Raw genomic sequence first — 15,600 nt, forward strand, 5'->3', positions numbered from 1 at the left:
ACAAAAGACATATCCAGTAAAGTGTGGTTTTTCTCCAGGTAGGTTCTGTGGGAATAAGCTCCCGGAGTCCATCCTCTCCAGCGATAGCCGCCTCTGGATAGAATTCCGCAGCAGCAGCAACTGGGTCGGCAAAGGCTTCTTTGCAGTCTATGAAGGTACTGGTTTTTTCCTACTCAACCTCAGCAGGAGAAGTGCAAGGATGGGGAGGATTTCAGTGAAGGGTAGGATATGGCCACAGGAGGAAAACCCTTCAAATTACTTAGAAGCCAGAATCATATTTTTAGGGTACAGCCTATGTACAACACATTGGAATAACTCTTTCAAGCTTTTATGTACCAAGGCAACCAGGTTCCTTTTCTAGGGTTGGCAGGGTATGTATTATGTATTTCAGTTTTCAGCCTTCCTTTCCTAAGGATTCAGAGTGAGCAACGTAGGGTAGTCCACATAAATATATTGCAGCATGACAAAATTTGTCTTAGAAGCCCCCAAATCAAGGCATATCCTGATAGAAGAAAATGTAATGAACTATCATGGAGAATGATTCCTCTGTTGTAAAAGGAAAATGAGGAGTGTCCTTTCTATGTAATTTTGGATAGTAGAAATTTTATTGTCATTTTATTGTCATTTCAGTTATTTTTATTGTCATTTCAGTTATTTTTTTCTGTGCTATTTGTAATTATTTTTGGATTAAATAGACGAGTGATGGGTATTAAAAATAGACGAGTGATGGGTATTAAAAAATGCTTTTCCCTGGTAGATGGGAGGTCATTTGCAGATGGGGTAGGTCCTGAGCTGACCCCTTGTGCCTGGAGCATAATGCATTAGCTGCCTTAAAACACAGGAGAACTAGAGAGATGATACAAAAGTTATATTTACCACAGAGGATTCCCATTCTTGTTCCCTTGTGTCTCTAGCTGTTCCTCCTTGCCTTCTTCCTAAAGCTTTGAAGCTCTTCCTACCATCTCTCCAACCCTCCACCATGTCCACCACTCTTCTATCAAAGCAGACACAATCACAGAACTCCATCAATCTGCAGAATGTAAATTGTGTTTGCAGACATGATCCAGATGAGGGCCACACAGAAAGGCAACTTGGTTTCTCTAATTGAAATAAGGCTTCCTGCCCAGTTAACATTTTAAAAGAAAAAAGATCATTTTTAAAGAACACTCCCCACTTTTAAATACTGATAAAAACATGGAAAGCCTAGTTTTGATTAGCAAAACGAAGCAGGGGGTTGAAGGGTTAAATCCCCTCTGCCCTCCCTACCCTAACTCTAACCTGAACAGCTGGAATACACACAATGTACCTTTTACAGACTGATGGAGGTCTGTGATCTAACATGTCTGCTTTTGCCCTTTCTGTCTGGGTTTATCCCTAGCAGTGGGAATGGAGGTGGGGAGATCATTGGCATGGACCTTTCCTTCTTTGCCCATCTGCAGATCAGTTTCTGTCTCTCAGATGGCAGAGGGCAGTTGCTACAGCTCCCTCCTGAGATGGATAATTGAACAGGGGTTCTACCCCTGCAGATATTGTGGGTATAGTATCCCATGCAGAAATCCCATCACCTCACCTAGACTTGATGTGAGTTTTTTTAATAAGACAGCTATGTATGTTTCTCCTGTCATAAGGGGTCCCTCTGCAGGGTCCTGTATTTCCAGACGCAGATGAGCCTTTTCCCAAGGAAAACAAGATTTTGGCTGGGGTGTGCCTCTCACGCGTTTGTTCTCCTTCTAGCAATCTGTGGGGGAGAGATGAAGAAAGACAATGGACACATCCAGTCTCCAAACTATCCTGATGATTACCGGCCAAATAAAGCATGCATCTGGAAGATTACTGTCTCAGAGGGTTTCCATGTGGGCCTCGCTTTCCAGGCATTTGAGGTACCAAACATAGCACTACAAGCCATTTCCCAGTAAACTGATTGTTCTTATTTGCAATATCAAAATGGACCTGATCCATAGGCTTATGCCTCCTAGTTAGCAAGACTGGCAAGAAGACAATAAAGCAGTTTGGATCCTTTGCAATCTGGTTTCAGATGTGGTTATGGGACTTGAAACAGCTTACGTTGGGAGATGGAAGGAAGGAGTGTGACTCTATTGATTCTCCTCAACCTGTCAGCAGCTTTCAAAATCATCAGTCATGGTATCGTTCTGGACCACCTTTCTGGGCTGGAACTGAGAGGCACCATTTTGTGGTGATTCTGGTGCCACTGCTGCTCAGCCGTTTGGCCTTTGGCCTGTGGGGTCTTACAAGTTTCTATCATGTCCACTGTGCTTTTCAGCATCGACACAAAGCTGTTGTGTGAGGTCATCCAGACATTTGGGCTGGGTTGACACCAATAGGTGAATGCCACTCAGTTCTGTCTCATTGTTCTGCAGAGGCTTTAGAAACCATGAACTCATGCCTGGAGGAAGGTTTGGAGTAAGTGTGTCTAATAAGCAGAACTTAATCACTGGTGAGCTGAGATCTGACCCAGGATTTAAGGTGCCACATGTTCTAGATGGGGTTGCGCTGCCCTTGAAGGAACAGGTCCAAGGTTTGGGGTGCTCTTGGACCCAGGCCTACTACTGGATACGCTGGTGGCAGCTGTGGCCAGGAATGCCTTTTACCAGCTTTGACTGGTGAGCCAGCTGCAGCCTTTCCTGCTTACATCTGGCCACTGTGGTGCATGCCCTGGTTACATGTAGATTAGATTACGGCAATACACTCCTTGAAAAGTGTATGGAAACTTCAATTTGGTGCAGAATTATGCAGTCAGAATGATGATTGGCATAGGTCACAGGTACCATGTTTCAGCAGGCATTCCCTCAGTGATCCCTCCAACCTGCCCTGTGTCTTCATTGTTGTTATTATGTTTTTGCATGTGTATTTTTCTTGATTTTAATTCAGTAGCACCTTAAAGACTAACAAAATTTGTAGCAGGGCATGAGCTTTCTTGAGCTCATATAAAGAAGTATCTGAAGAAGTGAGCAGCGACTTACGAAAGCTCATCCCCTGCCACAAATTTTGTTAGTCTTTAAAGTGCTACTGGACTCTTGCTCTTTTCTGCTGCTACAGACAGACTAACATGACTACCCATCTTGGTTTTGATTGTTTGGATGATGTATGTTTGTTTGATTGTAATGGTTTTTAAGACATGTCTTTATTAGGTACGTTTTTAATCTTTTAGCTGCCTTAGTAGCCTTGATGGGGGCAGAAAGTATAGTATAAAGTAAATAATGCTTGGCAAATCTGTTTCAGGACTTCATGCAACAGTGAGGGCATTGCTTGAGTTGCATTTGCAAGCAACATGAATGAAGTCAATAGAAAACCTGTTTGTATTCTGTAACTTGTATGGTGAGGCCTAATCATAGCTGATCTGTTGTGTTGTACTGTACCTTTCAAGAATGCAAGATAAGGGGATTACATTTCACTGTTCCCATGCATTAAAAATGCCATGAACACAGAGTTGCTTTGAGGGAGAAAATCAGACTACATCACTTCTTCCGAACATGCTAGCTTTTCACAAGCAGGGAGTTTTTGATGTGGATAAGCATTAAATCATGGAATTCCCTACTTGCATTCTGAAATAATAAAATTCTAGGAAGGCTGTACCACATGTTTTATGGAATTGGTAGGACTAAGTCCTGAGAAGGGTTTGTGTACTTTAGAGAGATACATATAATGGAAGATTCTAATAGATATACAGCACTGTGATAGGAAAAGAACCATGAAATTCTGCTTTTTATGCATGTCTTTAAAACATAGGTTGTTGCCCTTGGGGTTTGGACTTGACAACCAGTTCTCTGCAAGCACCACTACTGTTTATCAATATTTCTGTCACACAAATAGCATGTAAGGTGCAATACAAAACATAGAAGCAATAAAGCCTCTTCCCTGAGGATTTGCATCCTATTTTAGATGGACCAGAGAGTGGTGGAGGAAGAGGCCAAGCTTAGGACCAAAAGAAACAATTTGAGCAATGGGGATAAAATAAGGGAAGGTCTAGTGATGGGGAAAATGATGTAATGTCAGGCCAAACTGCTTAAAGTGGACCAAATGAAGTTTTGTGCCTAAAGGAGGGATTACTGGTTGTTGAGAATCAGTGGCTCCACTCACATATAATGGCTAACTATGGTTTGTTGTTATGGGAATGAGTGTTTATCTTCAGGCTTGTGTGTTTACTTCTCTCCTCTTATGTATGGTCAGTTAATCAGTCCCTTCCATGTTTGCAGCTAACTAGTTTATCATTGCTTTCAAACCACACACTATTTCCCCACCCCAAACACAGATTACAAACTACTCTGGTTTATAATTCTGGTTAGGAGGGTAGAGAACAAACCATAGTTTTTGGTTCACATGCAACCACAAACCACAGTTTACTGTGGGAGTAAATGTGTGTAATTTCTGAACCAGGCATGAGAAGGAGGGAGGAATAACTATGAGAGCCCCAGGATAAACCAGGCTTGTACCTGTAATGACCACCAACCATAATTTGCAATTGTGTGAGAAATGCCAAATGTTCTTTCTAGTTCAGCCCATCCATTTCTTTCTTGTGTGCCCTCAGACTTTCCATTCTCCACCAGTGATGACCTTAGAGGTAAAACAAGCTCAGTATGTGACTGAGAATAACCTCGGCAGGTTATTCTCTGTTTGGTTTCCCTGTGAGATTTGGCATATATTCTGGCAACCACTGTATGAATATTCATTATTCCATACCCTCCCTTTCTCCCCCGCTCCTACAGATTGAGCGTCATGACAGCTGCGCTTATGACTACCTGGAGATCCGGGATGGTAACTCGGAGACAAGCAATCTGATTGGAAGGTACTGTGGTTATGATAAGCCTGATGACATCAAAAGCACCTCCAACAAGTTGTGGATGAAGTTTGTGTCTGACGGGTCCATTAACAAGGCTGGCTTTGCTGTCAACTTCTTCAAAGGTACTGCCATTACATTGAGCATAGAAGAGGACATGCAGGACTTCAGGTTTGGGTGTCCCTGGGCCGGAGAGCGGATAAATGCCACACTGCTAGAGAACTGAGTCTCTGTGCTTGTCTGGCAAAAAAAGAGAGTAGATTGAAGTGTGAGCACCATCCCTGTGTAATTGGAATGGCTTCAGTGAATGGACTTATCCAGACTTTGGTCTGGGATAGAATATCATGGCTTTAAAGCAGACCATGCCTGAAAGATACCCAGAGAGCCCAATGTGCAGCCTTCATCTTATTGCTGAGCAGGTAGTCGATATGGTGCACATGTTCCAGTTCTGGCCACTAGGAGGCAGGCTTCGCAAGGAAAAGCTTGTTTATAAGCCAGGCAGAGAGAAACACCACTCTAATCCTAGAATGGGTTTCTTTTGTCTCCACAGAAGATTTTTCATCTTCTGATAATATTCATCCTTTTCTTCCTCGCAGGATTGTGAAGTTAGACCCTTTCCCCCTTTTTCTTTCTGAATAGCTTTTTCTGTGATCTACAGGGCATATATATGGAATGGAAACAATGGTTGCCCCTGTTGCAAGTTTACCACTGGAGTAGAATTAGATGGGGCAATAAGTGCAAGCCACATATTAAGATACCTCCTGTTTTTTTCCCCCTCCTTAGAAGTGGATGAATGTTCCAGACCAAACAATGGTGGGTGTGAGCAACGTTGTGTGAACACTCTGGGCAGCTACAAGTGTGCTTGTGACCCTGGTTATGAGTTGGCCTCAGATAAGCGCAGGTGTGAAGGTGAGTATCTTGAGAAGGAACCGGCTCTCAGCCCCACAGTATTTCTTCTGCCTGTTGCTGCTGCTGCTAATTCAGCAAGGCAGAAAGTTGTTCGCTTCCAGGTTGTAGTGGTGTACAGTTCTAGAACATAAGAGATGCCAATGTTGGATCAGGCCAAAGGCCCATCCAGTCCAACACTCTGTATCCCACAGTGGCCAGAAATACCAGTGCCATCAGGAGGTCCACCAGTGGGGCCAGGACATTAGAAGCCATCCCACTGTTGACCCCCCCCCAAGCACCAAGATGACAGAGCATCACTTGCCCCAGAGTCCCTATCTGTACCTTGTGGCTAATAGCCACTGATGGACCTCTGCTCCATATGCTTATCTAATTCCCTTTTGAAGCCGTCCATGCTTGTAGCCGCCACCACTTCCTGTGGCAGTGAATTCCAAGTGTTAATCACTCTTTGGGTGAAGAAGTACTTCCTTTTATCCGTTCTAACCCGACCGCTCAGCAATTTCATGGAGTGCCCACGGGTTCTTGTATTGTGGGAAAGGGAGAAAAGTACCTCTTTCTCTACCTGCTCTTTCCCATGCATAATCTTATAAACCTCAATCATGTCACCCCTCAGTCGTCGTTTCTCCAAGCTAAAGAGCCCTAAGCGCCTTAACCTTTCCTCATAGGGAAAGTGTTCCAACCCTTTTATCATTCGAGTTGCCCTTTTCTGCACTTTTTCCAAAGCTATAATATCCTTTTTAAGGTGTGGTGACCAGAATTGCACACAGTATTCCAGATGAGGTCGCACCATTGATTTATATAGCGGCATTATGATATTGGCTGATCTGTTTACAATACCCTTCCTAATAATCCCCAGCATAGCATTGGCCTTCTTTATTGCAGTCACACACTGTCTCGACATTTTCAGTGAGTTATCTATACTACAACTCCAAGATTGCACTCCACAATGGCCAGTGATAATTTTGGAGCCTGAGACTGTTGGGTTTTCTGTTGTACAGCTGCCTGCGGTGGGTTCCTCACCAAACTGAATGGCTCCATTACAAGTCCTGGGTGGCCCAAAGAATACCCACCCAACAAGAACTGCATCTGGCAGCTTGTGGCACCAACACAGTACCGTATATCCCTGCAGTTTGACTTCTTTGAGACAGAGGGTAACGATGTGAGTACTTAGCTTTAAAACAAATTTCCTTCCCTCACACGTCATATCCTCTCCTGGAGGATTGCCTTTCTATCATTTTTGTCCCTTCATTTATCCAAGGAATGCAGGGTGAATTCATAGTTCCCTTCTCCATTTTATCTTTACAAAAACTGTGTGTGTGTGTGTGTGTGTGTGTGTGTGTGTGTGTGTGTGTGAGAGAGAGAGAGAGAGAGAGAGAGAGAGAGAGAGAGAGAGAGAGAGAGAGAGAGAGAGAGAGAGAGCAGTCTAAGGTATCTTGGATTGTGCATTGGCTAGGGCTCAGAAGCAGAGGGTTCTTGTGAACTTTGTGTTGCTTTTTGAGACCCAGGAAGGATGCACATAACTGCACATCCTGAGAAAGATAGCTCTTCAACTTTGGGGAAGCCACCAAAAAGGCTGTGTTGCATTCCTGAATCAAGATTGTTGCTTTGTGAGCAATGATTACTGATAAGGAATGAACGGTTGGAAGAGGGAAGTAAAGTTGGGTTGTTTCATTATGTAAATGTAAAGATTAGTCTTCTTTTCGCTAAATCACAAGTATAAAATCAATCCCCATGCAAGGGAACATGGAGCAGGTCTTCAGGGGGTTACCTTAATGAGTGTGAGGTGCTTTCCATCTTACAAAGCAGAATGTTTTGGAACTCTCCTGCTTGAAATGCCTGCTTCAGATGCAGAGCCACTTTTGTCTGTCCGTGCCCCATGAAGCCTGATGAATTGCTGGTGCCTCTCTTCCTACAGGTATGTAAGTATGACTTCGTAGAAGTGCGCAGCGGGCTCACTGCTGAGGCCAAACTACACGGCAAGTTCTGTGGGGCAGAAAAGCCCGATGTGATCACCTCCCAGTACAACAACATGCGCATAGAATTCAAGTCCGACAACACCGTCTCCAAGAAAGGCTTCAAGGCTCATTTCTTCTCAGGTAGAACTGCTTTGCTCAGTTGAAGCATGGATGCTTCTCCCTGCCCTGCTCCCCTGTTCCTCTCCTTCCAGCACTAATCCTTTCATACACCTATCTGTGCTTAGAGGGTGCAGTCCCTAATTCCCCCCAGTAGGGAGCATTGTTTCCCATAAATCCGGTCTTCGTTCTGTCGGCTGCCTTCCCTGGAGAAAGGCATTTGTCTTGCACTGAGAAGTAAATTTACCAGTAAGAGTATGACCATTTTCCCCTGCCCTCTAACTGGGTGCAGATCTTCTTCAGCCTTAACGGAGCTGCTGCAGTTTACATCAGCTGAGAATCTGGGCTAAATGCTGACCGGAATGACAAAACAAGCCCTAGTCTGAAAAATTATTTTAAAAGTGCAAGCATTCCATATATGTGACCAAATACTACCAGTGGTAGGTGATGTTTCTCTTCCTTCTTTTGTGTGTGCACTTCCAAATAAATAAATTAATAAGTCATCAGCAGTAAGACTTCTGTTGGTGGTATGCCACCAGTGATTAGAAGAGACTTCTGGTTGCCTAAAGGACTTACTAACCTCAGCTGGTTTTCTACTAAGTACTGTCCCTTTACCGTAGGTGGTATGTGTGTGCATTGTGTTTTGGAACCAGTAGCTGTAGTTTTTGTGGTTCTCCAAACCAAGGAAGTTTGGGATAGATAAACATTCCTAACAGGAATAAATCCACATTAGATGTCTATAACCAGTATTAAATATTTCCAGAAAGTGGTAATGTTCCCTGATTTTGAACATGTTGGCCTTAATACTGCTAAATTTAGTCATGACTTAGTTCCACTGCTTTCTGTGGGAAAGTGGATTGAGGCTTTTACGTAGAAACCAGTGGAATTTTATTTCTATTTAAGTGTGCTTAGAATGGGCCAAAAGAGAATGCTTTTTAAAAATCCCATCCATCCTTAGGTTGGTGTCCCTTCTGTTTCTCCAGCAAAGCAAAGAGAGAGAAAGAGAGCAAAGCCCAAAAGGTATGAACAGGGGTTGAAATGAAAGTATATTTCAGTTTACTTTTACTCCTTGATTACTGTTCTAACAACCAGAGTCATAAACAGCAAACCCTAAAAATTACTACAAAAATTATCATGTAACTTAACAACAGCTGCCAGAAATTTCACCACACATGAAGTGGTTTGTTAATATTTATCTCTGAGTGGCCAAGATGATTTAGCTTCTGAAAAGACAAAGTCCTGATTAACTAATGGAGAGATCAATTCAAGCTCTTAAATCTGAAAATTTGGGGCACTCAAAAAGAATATGATCCACAGAATCAATTCTGTTGTTGCCACAACTGCAGATTCTATCTGAAGATAGAGTTCCACTGAACCTTCCTAGCATCACTGCTGAGGGTAGAGCATTCAAATGCACAAGCATGAATGCCCATCTATACTATAACAGTTAGCTCAGACAGATAGTTTGGCATTTCTGTTGGTGAGAGAATGCCTACTGAGGAAGATGAACACACTCTGCAAGCTCTAATCAGCATACTCTCATAATCAAAGTCCCTCAGACATCTTCTAATGAGCTGGGTCAATTCTTGTCTACTCATTGTTTCTGTCACATGGGCAATGCCCAAACGTGATAATTTATTATCCCAGTCACTTGTGTGATGATCCAATTTGACTAGTCCAAGAACATATTTTAATAAGTATTTTAAATGAGGAAGCCATCTTCTGCAAGACACGAATTAACAGAAACTCTCTTTGGAATGCAGTCTTCTCAGGTATTTTGTGCATGTTACTGTCCCAACAGCCACGCATTTCATTCATCCTTGACGATTATGATAGAGCCAGTCATGAGCAGTCAGCTTCTCTGTTCAGATGTTAATTTTTGGCAGCTTGTCAATAAAATGTCTTCCATTCCTTGTTGGACAGTTATCATTTGTAAACATTCTCTGAGAAATCAGTGATAGATTTTATTGACATTATAAAAAATTTGCTCTGTTTTGTTTTTAAACAAATGGTGTGTGGCTGCAGGTAGCTAGGAGACTGCGGGGAACTAGTATGGTTTACCAACTTCCACATCATTTCAAAGAGTCCTACTTGGTTGCACATCTCATGAGGAGACTTGATGTCAACAACAAATCCATACTTAGAGAAGCTTATATTATTTGAGACCGGAGCTGGTTTGCCACCCAAGTGAGCAGAGCAGCCACTTAGGATGTTACAATTGGTGGATGGCAGCTATGACTTGCATCTCTCATTGGCTCACAGATCAGTGCTCCTGCCCCCTTGGTCCAATGCCCTGCAGGCATTGCCTTGAATACTTGTCTTGGAGTGGATGTTGCTGGAGTCAGCATGGGAGAAGGCATCAAAATACTTTGAGCCACCCCAGCTGAGATCTCGGGGTATACATGGGAACAGCTTCAAAGTTTTGCTTCTCTGCACAATAAATTACCACTAGGTGAGAGATGTGACTGTTAAGATATTTAGCCAAGGTTTTTTAGCTGTTAGAACATTCGTTCAGAGGTGCTTCTACATGTGTAAAGATTGCCTCTTGTGTAGCACTGACCATAACAAGGCTTAGCATTAATCAAGTAGTCAGCCTATGGGTGCAAGCTTTTTGAGATAGGTTAGTTAGCTCATCTGTACTAAAATAACATCCTTTGCTGTCTGGCTATCAGAAGGACCCAAGCAAAGTGGTCAGATTGCACAGTAGGAAGCTGGGGCTGGGAGCTGAGGAGTTTGAGATAATTCCATCTCCACTGCAATTTATTCTTCTTAGTAATTTCCCAAGGCTGAGGTAGCCAACAGTGTTAATACAAATTTACTTGAGACAAATGTAACTCAAAAAGGAATCTGGCTCATTATAATTACAAGATTGCATCCAAATACTCCAAATTTTCTCGCAGCCCCTTCCTTCAGGTGTGGTGATAGGCTGCTTACCTGTATTCCTTCTGAATTTGGGGCCATGGCAGTAAATCTACTCATCTTTTTATAATCGCCAGTTAGCAAAGAAGATTAGCATGTTCTGCCTAACACTGCTTTTGTCAAGCACATGTATCCCTTGATCTATTGGTGCTGGCATATACTGCAGAATTCTGACAAAGTGATGTGAATGCCACCTTCTTTGCCTTGCAAAAAAAGAGCTGGCGGGGAATGGAGTCATTGGTTGTAGCCGCTTGTTGCCATTCTGGGCCTTCTGACAGCTCATACGCCTTCCCTTATTTCAAATCGGCTTTCCTAGATGGAGCCAAGTGTTTCTGCCAAAACTGGCCTCTCACTCTGCAATACGTACTTAATTACTGATGCAAAACAGCCAGAACAGATGACATTATTTAGGCACCTGCTTCCCTGTCAGGGCATCTGTCTTGAGTCATTCTTCTGATGCACTAGTTGAAAGGGAATGAGAGATGCACACAATGGCCAGAGCCGTGCACAGCTGAGCCATGCACAAGCCTCATTGACTTCAATTAGTCTCTATTTCAAGGGGATGGCTACACTTAGTTGTGCCCAGCAGTGTTCTTTCTCCTTCCATTCTCCTTAAAGATGCCCACAGCAAAAAGAAACATAAGTTCAGGCTCTCAGCTTCAATGACAACTGAGATCAAACCTGTCTTTAAACTACAGCCTTGCAAAAATGTATGGCCAAGCCCTCTTTCAAACCTTTGGGCTCCTTATGATATTCCAGAACTACATCTAACCAGTACCTTAGCTGGTTAGGTTGCACAGGTCACAAAATCAGGATTTATTAGGGTTCCTATTTTGCCACATTTATAGGTGTTTCAGCTTGTTGCCTTCTCTGTCTCGTACGCCACCCGAACACTCAGAGGTCACATACCCCTCTATGGGAAAGCCTGGTCAAAATACTCCTCTTAGTCTTAGTTCAGAACTAAGTGTGGTCTCACTTATTCCATAAATGGCCCCACCAAATTTTCCATTTTCACGGAGTTGGAGGGTACTGCATTCTCTAGCACTGTTCTTTTTAATGAATAATACTCACCAGGAATTCAGCCTCTGCAAATGCACTGCTTCCTTTACCTGAGCTATGGTGTTTCCGTGCTATGCACACTCTGTTCTGCCTGACCTAATGATGTACCCCATGACAATCTCTACTCTAAGCTGCTGTTCACCTGGTGGTATCATTGCACATTCCTTTTCCAGTTGCATATAAAGACAATCATGGCTTTTGCTCTGCTTGATGGCATCTTTTCCATCTTTCCACTTGTTTTTTTTAAAGCAACTTTGATGTAGGACAGCTGTGTGGGGAAATTCTATCTTTTCTGAACTAGCTCAGCATTGTTTTTTCCCAGTGGCATAAGAGGAAAAAATGCCCTTTCCTCGTGTGTAGCCAGACAACTGTTGTGCTGGCAGGGGGTGCCCAGAAAAGGCAGAGAATGTTGGGACACCATTACCTGCTTATGTCATCTTGTGTTCCATGTTGTATTGTTTCCTTTATGTCAGTGCAATGAAAAAATCACTAAGTAACCTTTCACCCACTCTAGTTTAAGACTGGGCAGCTACTGGGTAATGGGCAAAAACTCCAGTGATATCAAAGAAAGTACATCACAGAAGAACAAAACTCTCATTACAGAAGAACACAGAGAAACTCTCAACAGTTTATTCAGAAGTTAAGTGCCCTGTTTGTGAGAAAGGGCTATTATGCTTTGCATGCAGAAGGTCCCAACTCATTTCTTAGCATATGTAGCTAAGACCTCAGACTGAGACCATGTAAAGCCACGGCCAGTCTGAGTAAACAACATCAGGCTAAACAGACCAGTGGTCTGATGGCATAAGGCAACTTTATACACTCACATGTGTTTTTTGAGCAGAACTTTACATTAGGGGCAAAGTTTATTAAATGTGTTTCTGTGCACTGTCATTACATCACTATATTAAAATAACCTTTCTTATATATATTAATGCTTAGAAAACTTACAGCTAACAAGAAATTACAATTAAGTCCTGAATTAAACCTTTGAGAGTACTTATACCTCTTGTTCTTCTTTGATACACCCTTTTACTGTTGGAAGAGTCCTTCTGGGGCTTTTTTATTGTTGTGCCAATATACGATTACCGGGCTATGGGCTGTTAGAGCCCTCCTTCCAGAAAGCATCCCTTTTCAGGATGCTGCTGCTTTTCCAGTTGAGCTCAGTTGGATTTATGAGCATGCTCAAAGTGATGTGCTAAATGGAATCGTTTCCTGAGTAGTAACTCTGTATGGCAGGCATGTAGCCATTTGGCAAGGAGGTTTACAGTGCAATCTTAAGGACACTTTCCTAGGAGTAAGACCCACTGAGTAGACTTGAGTAGGATTTTGAGTAGGACTGCTTAGGATGGCACTGTTAGTCTTTCAAACGAGGACAAGTTGACCATATGTTAGATGGAGATTTGAGATAAAATGATTTTGTGTGTCCAGCCTCTGTCTGTATAAATCAGAGGAAAGCCAATAAAATCTGTCATCCATTCACTGCTAAGACTTGGTGATAAGGCCAGTACCCGCCCTGATGACATCCAGGGAATGTAGCTTCTAACAAACAGGTGGCTGTTGCATTACTGGCAAATGGTTCTCTCATGCAGATAGCTAGGACATTTTTAGTCAGACCAAGAGTTCTTTAGGTGGGTTTGGGTGTGGTATGTTTGCTTTATATTTGAAATCAAGCAAGACATGGAAGTATCCCAGGAATCCTCTTGGAATCAAGAGATACCAACAATGTCCAAGAACCATACCGGAATAAATGTCACCTAATGAGACCTCAGAGGCAGCAGGGTAAGTACTGAGTTCTCCTTTTTTGTTCTGAGTCAAGGGGATTCACTTGAACAGAGTTATTGTCAGGAGTGTGCTTCAAGATTAGAACTTGATATATGTCCTTTTCACCGTTTTAGGAGGTATTGTTTTTAATGCCTTGCTCTACATTTTGTTATATACCTAGTAAGTTTTGCACATGAAGCACAACGTAAGTATGGTGGGCATTTCTTATTGGACCAGACTTAGTTGGTATAGGAGTGTGTAAGCATAGAGTAGCTCCAGTATTGAAAGCATGCCCTTTTCTATGGAGGCACCATACCTGTGGAATGCCTTCCCCCCACAGATGTTTACCTGGTTCCTGATCATCTAAGTTACAGGGGCCTGACCAAGATCTTTTTGTTTACCTGGTTGGTTAATTTTCTTCCATTGCTGTAAGCAGACTTTTACTGTTTCATCAATGTGTTTGTGTGTGTGTGGGTGTGTGTACGTGTTTTCTTGTGTTTTAGTATTATATGGTTTTGTTGAATTATGTAGTGAACTGAGGTTTTATGCATTCCCTCTGGAAGACATCTCAGAAGCATGTGGCTGAGAGGCAGGATGTAAATCTTAATTAATTAATTGGTTGATTATTGGAGAGCAAAATTGGATACAAATGCAAATATTTTAAATCTGGGCAGATCCTAGGCGAATCATTAGGAGGTGCTATTGCACAGTGGTAGAGCACATACGTTGCATGCACAAAGCTCCAAATTCAGTCCATAATACAATATATTTCCAAAGCACTTTAAAGCTAGGCGTTATACAAAAAGTATATTTATAAAAGATTATCCCTGCCCTACAACCTAGGAATCTTCACTTACAAGGCTGATGGATAGCAGATGCTGGGAAAGGCCTCTTTGTAAAGCTACTACCAGTCAAAGTGGATGTACTGAGCTGGATGAGTCACAAGTTGGACTCAGTATAATGCAGCTACCTGTCTTGGAAGAGGGGCTGCAGTATGCTTTGTATGCAGAAAGTCTTGCCATCTCCAGTTTAAAGACAGCAGGCAGAAGAGTGGCTTCCAGTCAGTGGAGGCAATGTATAGTTAGATGTATCATCGGTCTGACTCCGTTTCAGGCAGCCTCCTATATTCAGAGTATGAAACCATTAGCACCTTAGAGACCAACGTTTTTCAGAGTACGAGCTTTACAGGTACTGCATCAGATATCTGCCAAAGGGAGCTTTGACTCTCGAAAGTTCTTCATACCCTGAAAATCTTATTAATCTCTAAGGCGGCACTGGACTTGGATCTAGCTGTCCTGCTCCAGACTGACACGGCTGTCTTCTGAAACTATGTTCATATATTCCGTGCTCTCATTTGTCAGTTTTCAGTCAGCATTCATTCCTTACTTAGTTACTGCATTTTATGCTGCTTGGAAGCTCAGAGGTAGAAAGCGGGTTAGAAATAGCAATTTATCTAAGGCCACAATTCATAGAGGGCATCTGAACGTAAACTGACCATTTTTGCCCTTACTTAAGATGGCCTCTGATATCTCTCTGTCTTTGTCTTAAAAGGAGGAGAAGGTTTGCATCCCTTTCTGTAAACATGCCTGAAAATTCAAGAATGTTGAATAGAAATCTTGGATTACTGGATCCCTGCTGACCAATATAGTTTTAAGGGGTATTTGCATGGATTATCCTGCCCCAGGTTAGTCTGGTTGGCTCCCTAGTAAGCCAAACAGCAAGTGGCAGAGGAGTTGCTAGGCAGGAGCAGCATAGGTGAAAAGGGGTGATGGTGGCAACATATGCAAAACATTCAACAGGGTATATTTTCTTTCTTTTTGTACATTTTCCCATCAATCCAGAACTGCAGGAAGCTCCCAAGTGACCAAAATTTTGAAATGATATCAGCTCTCTATGTGGAAAGCTGTCAGTATAGAAAAACCTTTTTACTGCCAGCTAAGTTCTGAAAAGTTTGCATATTCTTAAAACCAAAAGAATAGGTCCAATAGGAAATATATCAGCCATACCTATTTTGTATCTCTTACCTTATCAGATCAACTCTGCAGCAACAATTGATAGTTGTTTTATTGATTTTAACACTGTCTTTAA

At 42.5% G+C, this 15,600-nt stretch overlaps 1 protein-coding gene across 1 annotated transcript in view; it reads left to right on the plus strand.

Moving 5' to 3' along the window:
* BMP1 (bone morphogenetic protein 1) overlaps positions 1–15,600 on the plus strand; it is a 178,002-nt gene that overhangs the window by 148,328 nt on the left and 14,074 nt on the right. Inside the window, exons 10-15 of the mRNA XM_015414229.1 lie at positions 39–155; positions 1,735–1,880; positions 4,725–4,920; positions 5,579–5,704; positions 6,700–6,860; positions 7,617–7,797. Of these exons, the coding sequence (XP_015269715.1) occupies positions 39–155; positions 1,735–1,880; positions 4,725–4,920; positions 5,579–5,704; positions 6,700–6,860; positions 7,617–7,797 (927 nt within the window). The remainder of the gene's footprint in view (positions 1–38; positions 156–1,734; positions 1,881–4,724; positions 4,921–5,578; positions 5,705–6,699; positions 6,861–7,616; positions 7,798–15,600) is intronic.

This window comes from Gekko japonicus, unplaced genomic scaffold (assembly GCF_001447785.1).
Source record: "Gekko japonicus isolate JY-2015 unplaced genomic scaffold, Gekko_japonicus_V1.1 scaffold9, whole genome shotgun sequence".
Classification (NCBI taxonomy): domain Eukaryota; kingdom Metazoa; phylum Chordata; class Lepidosauria; order Squamata; family Gekkonidae; genus Gekko; species Gekko japonicus.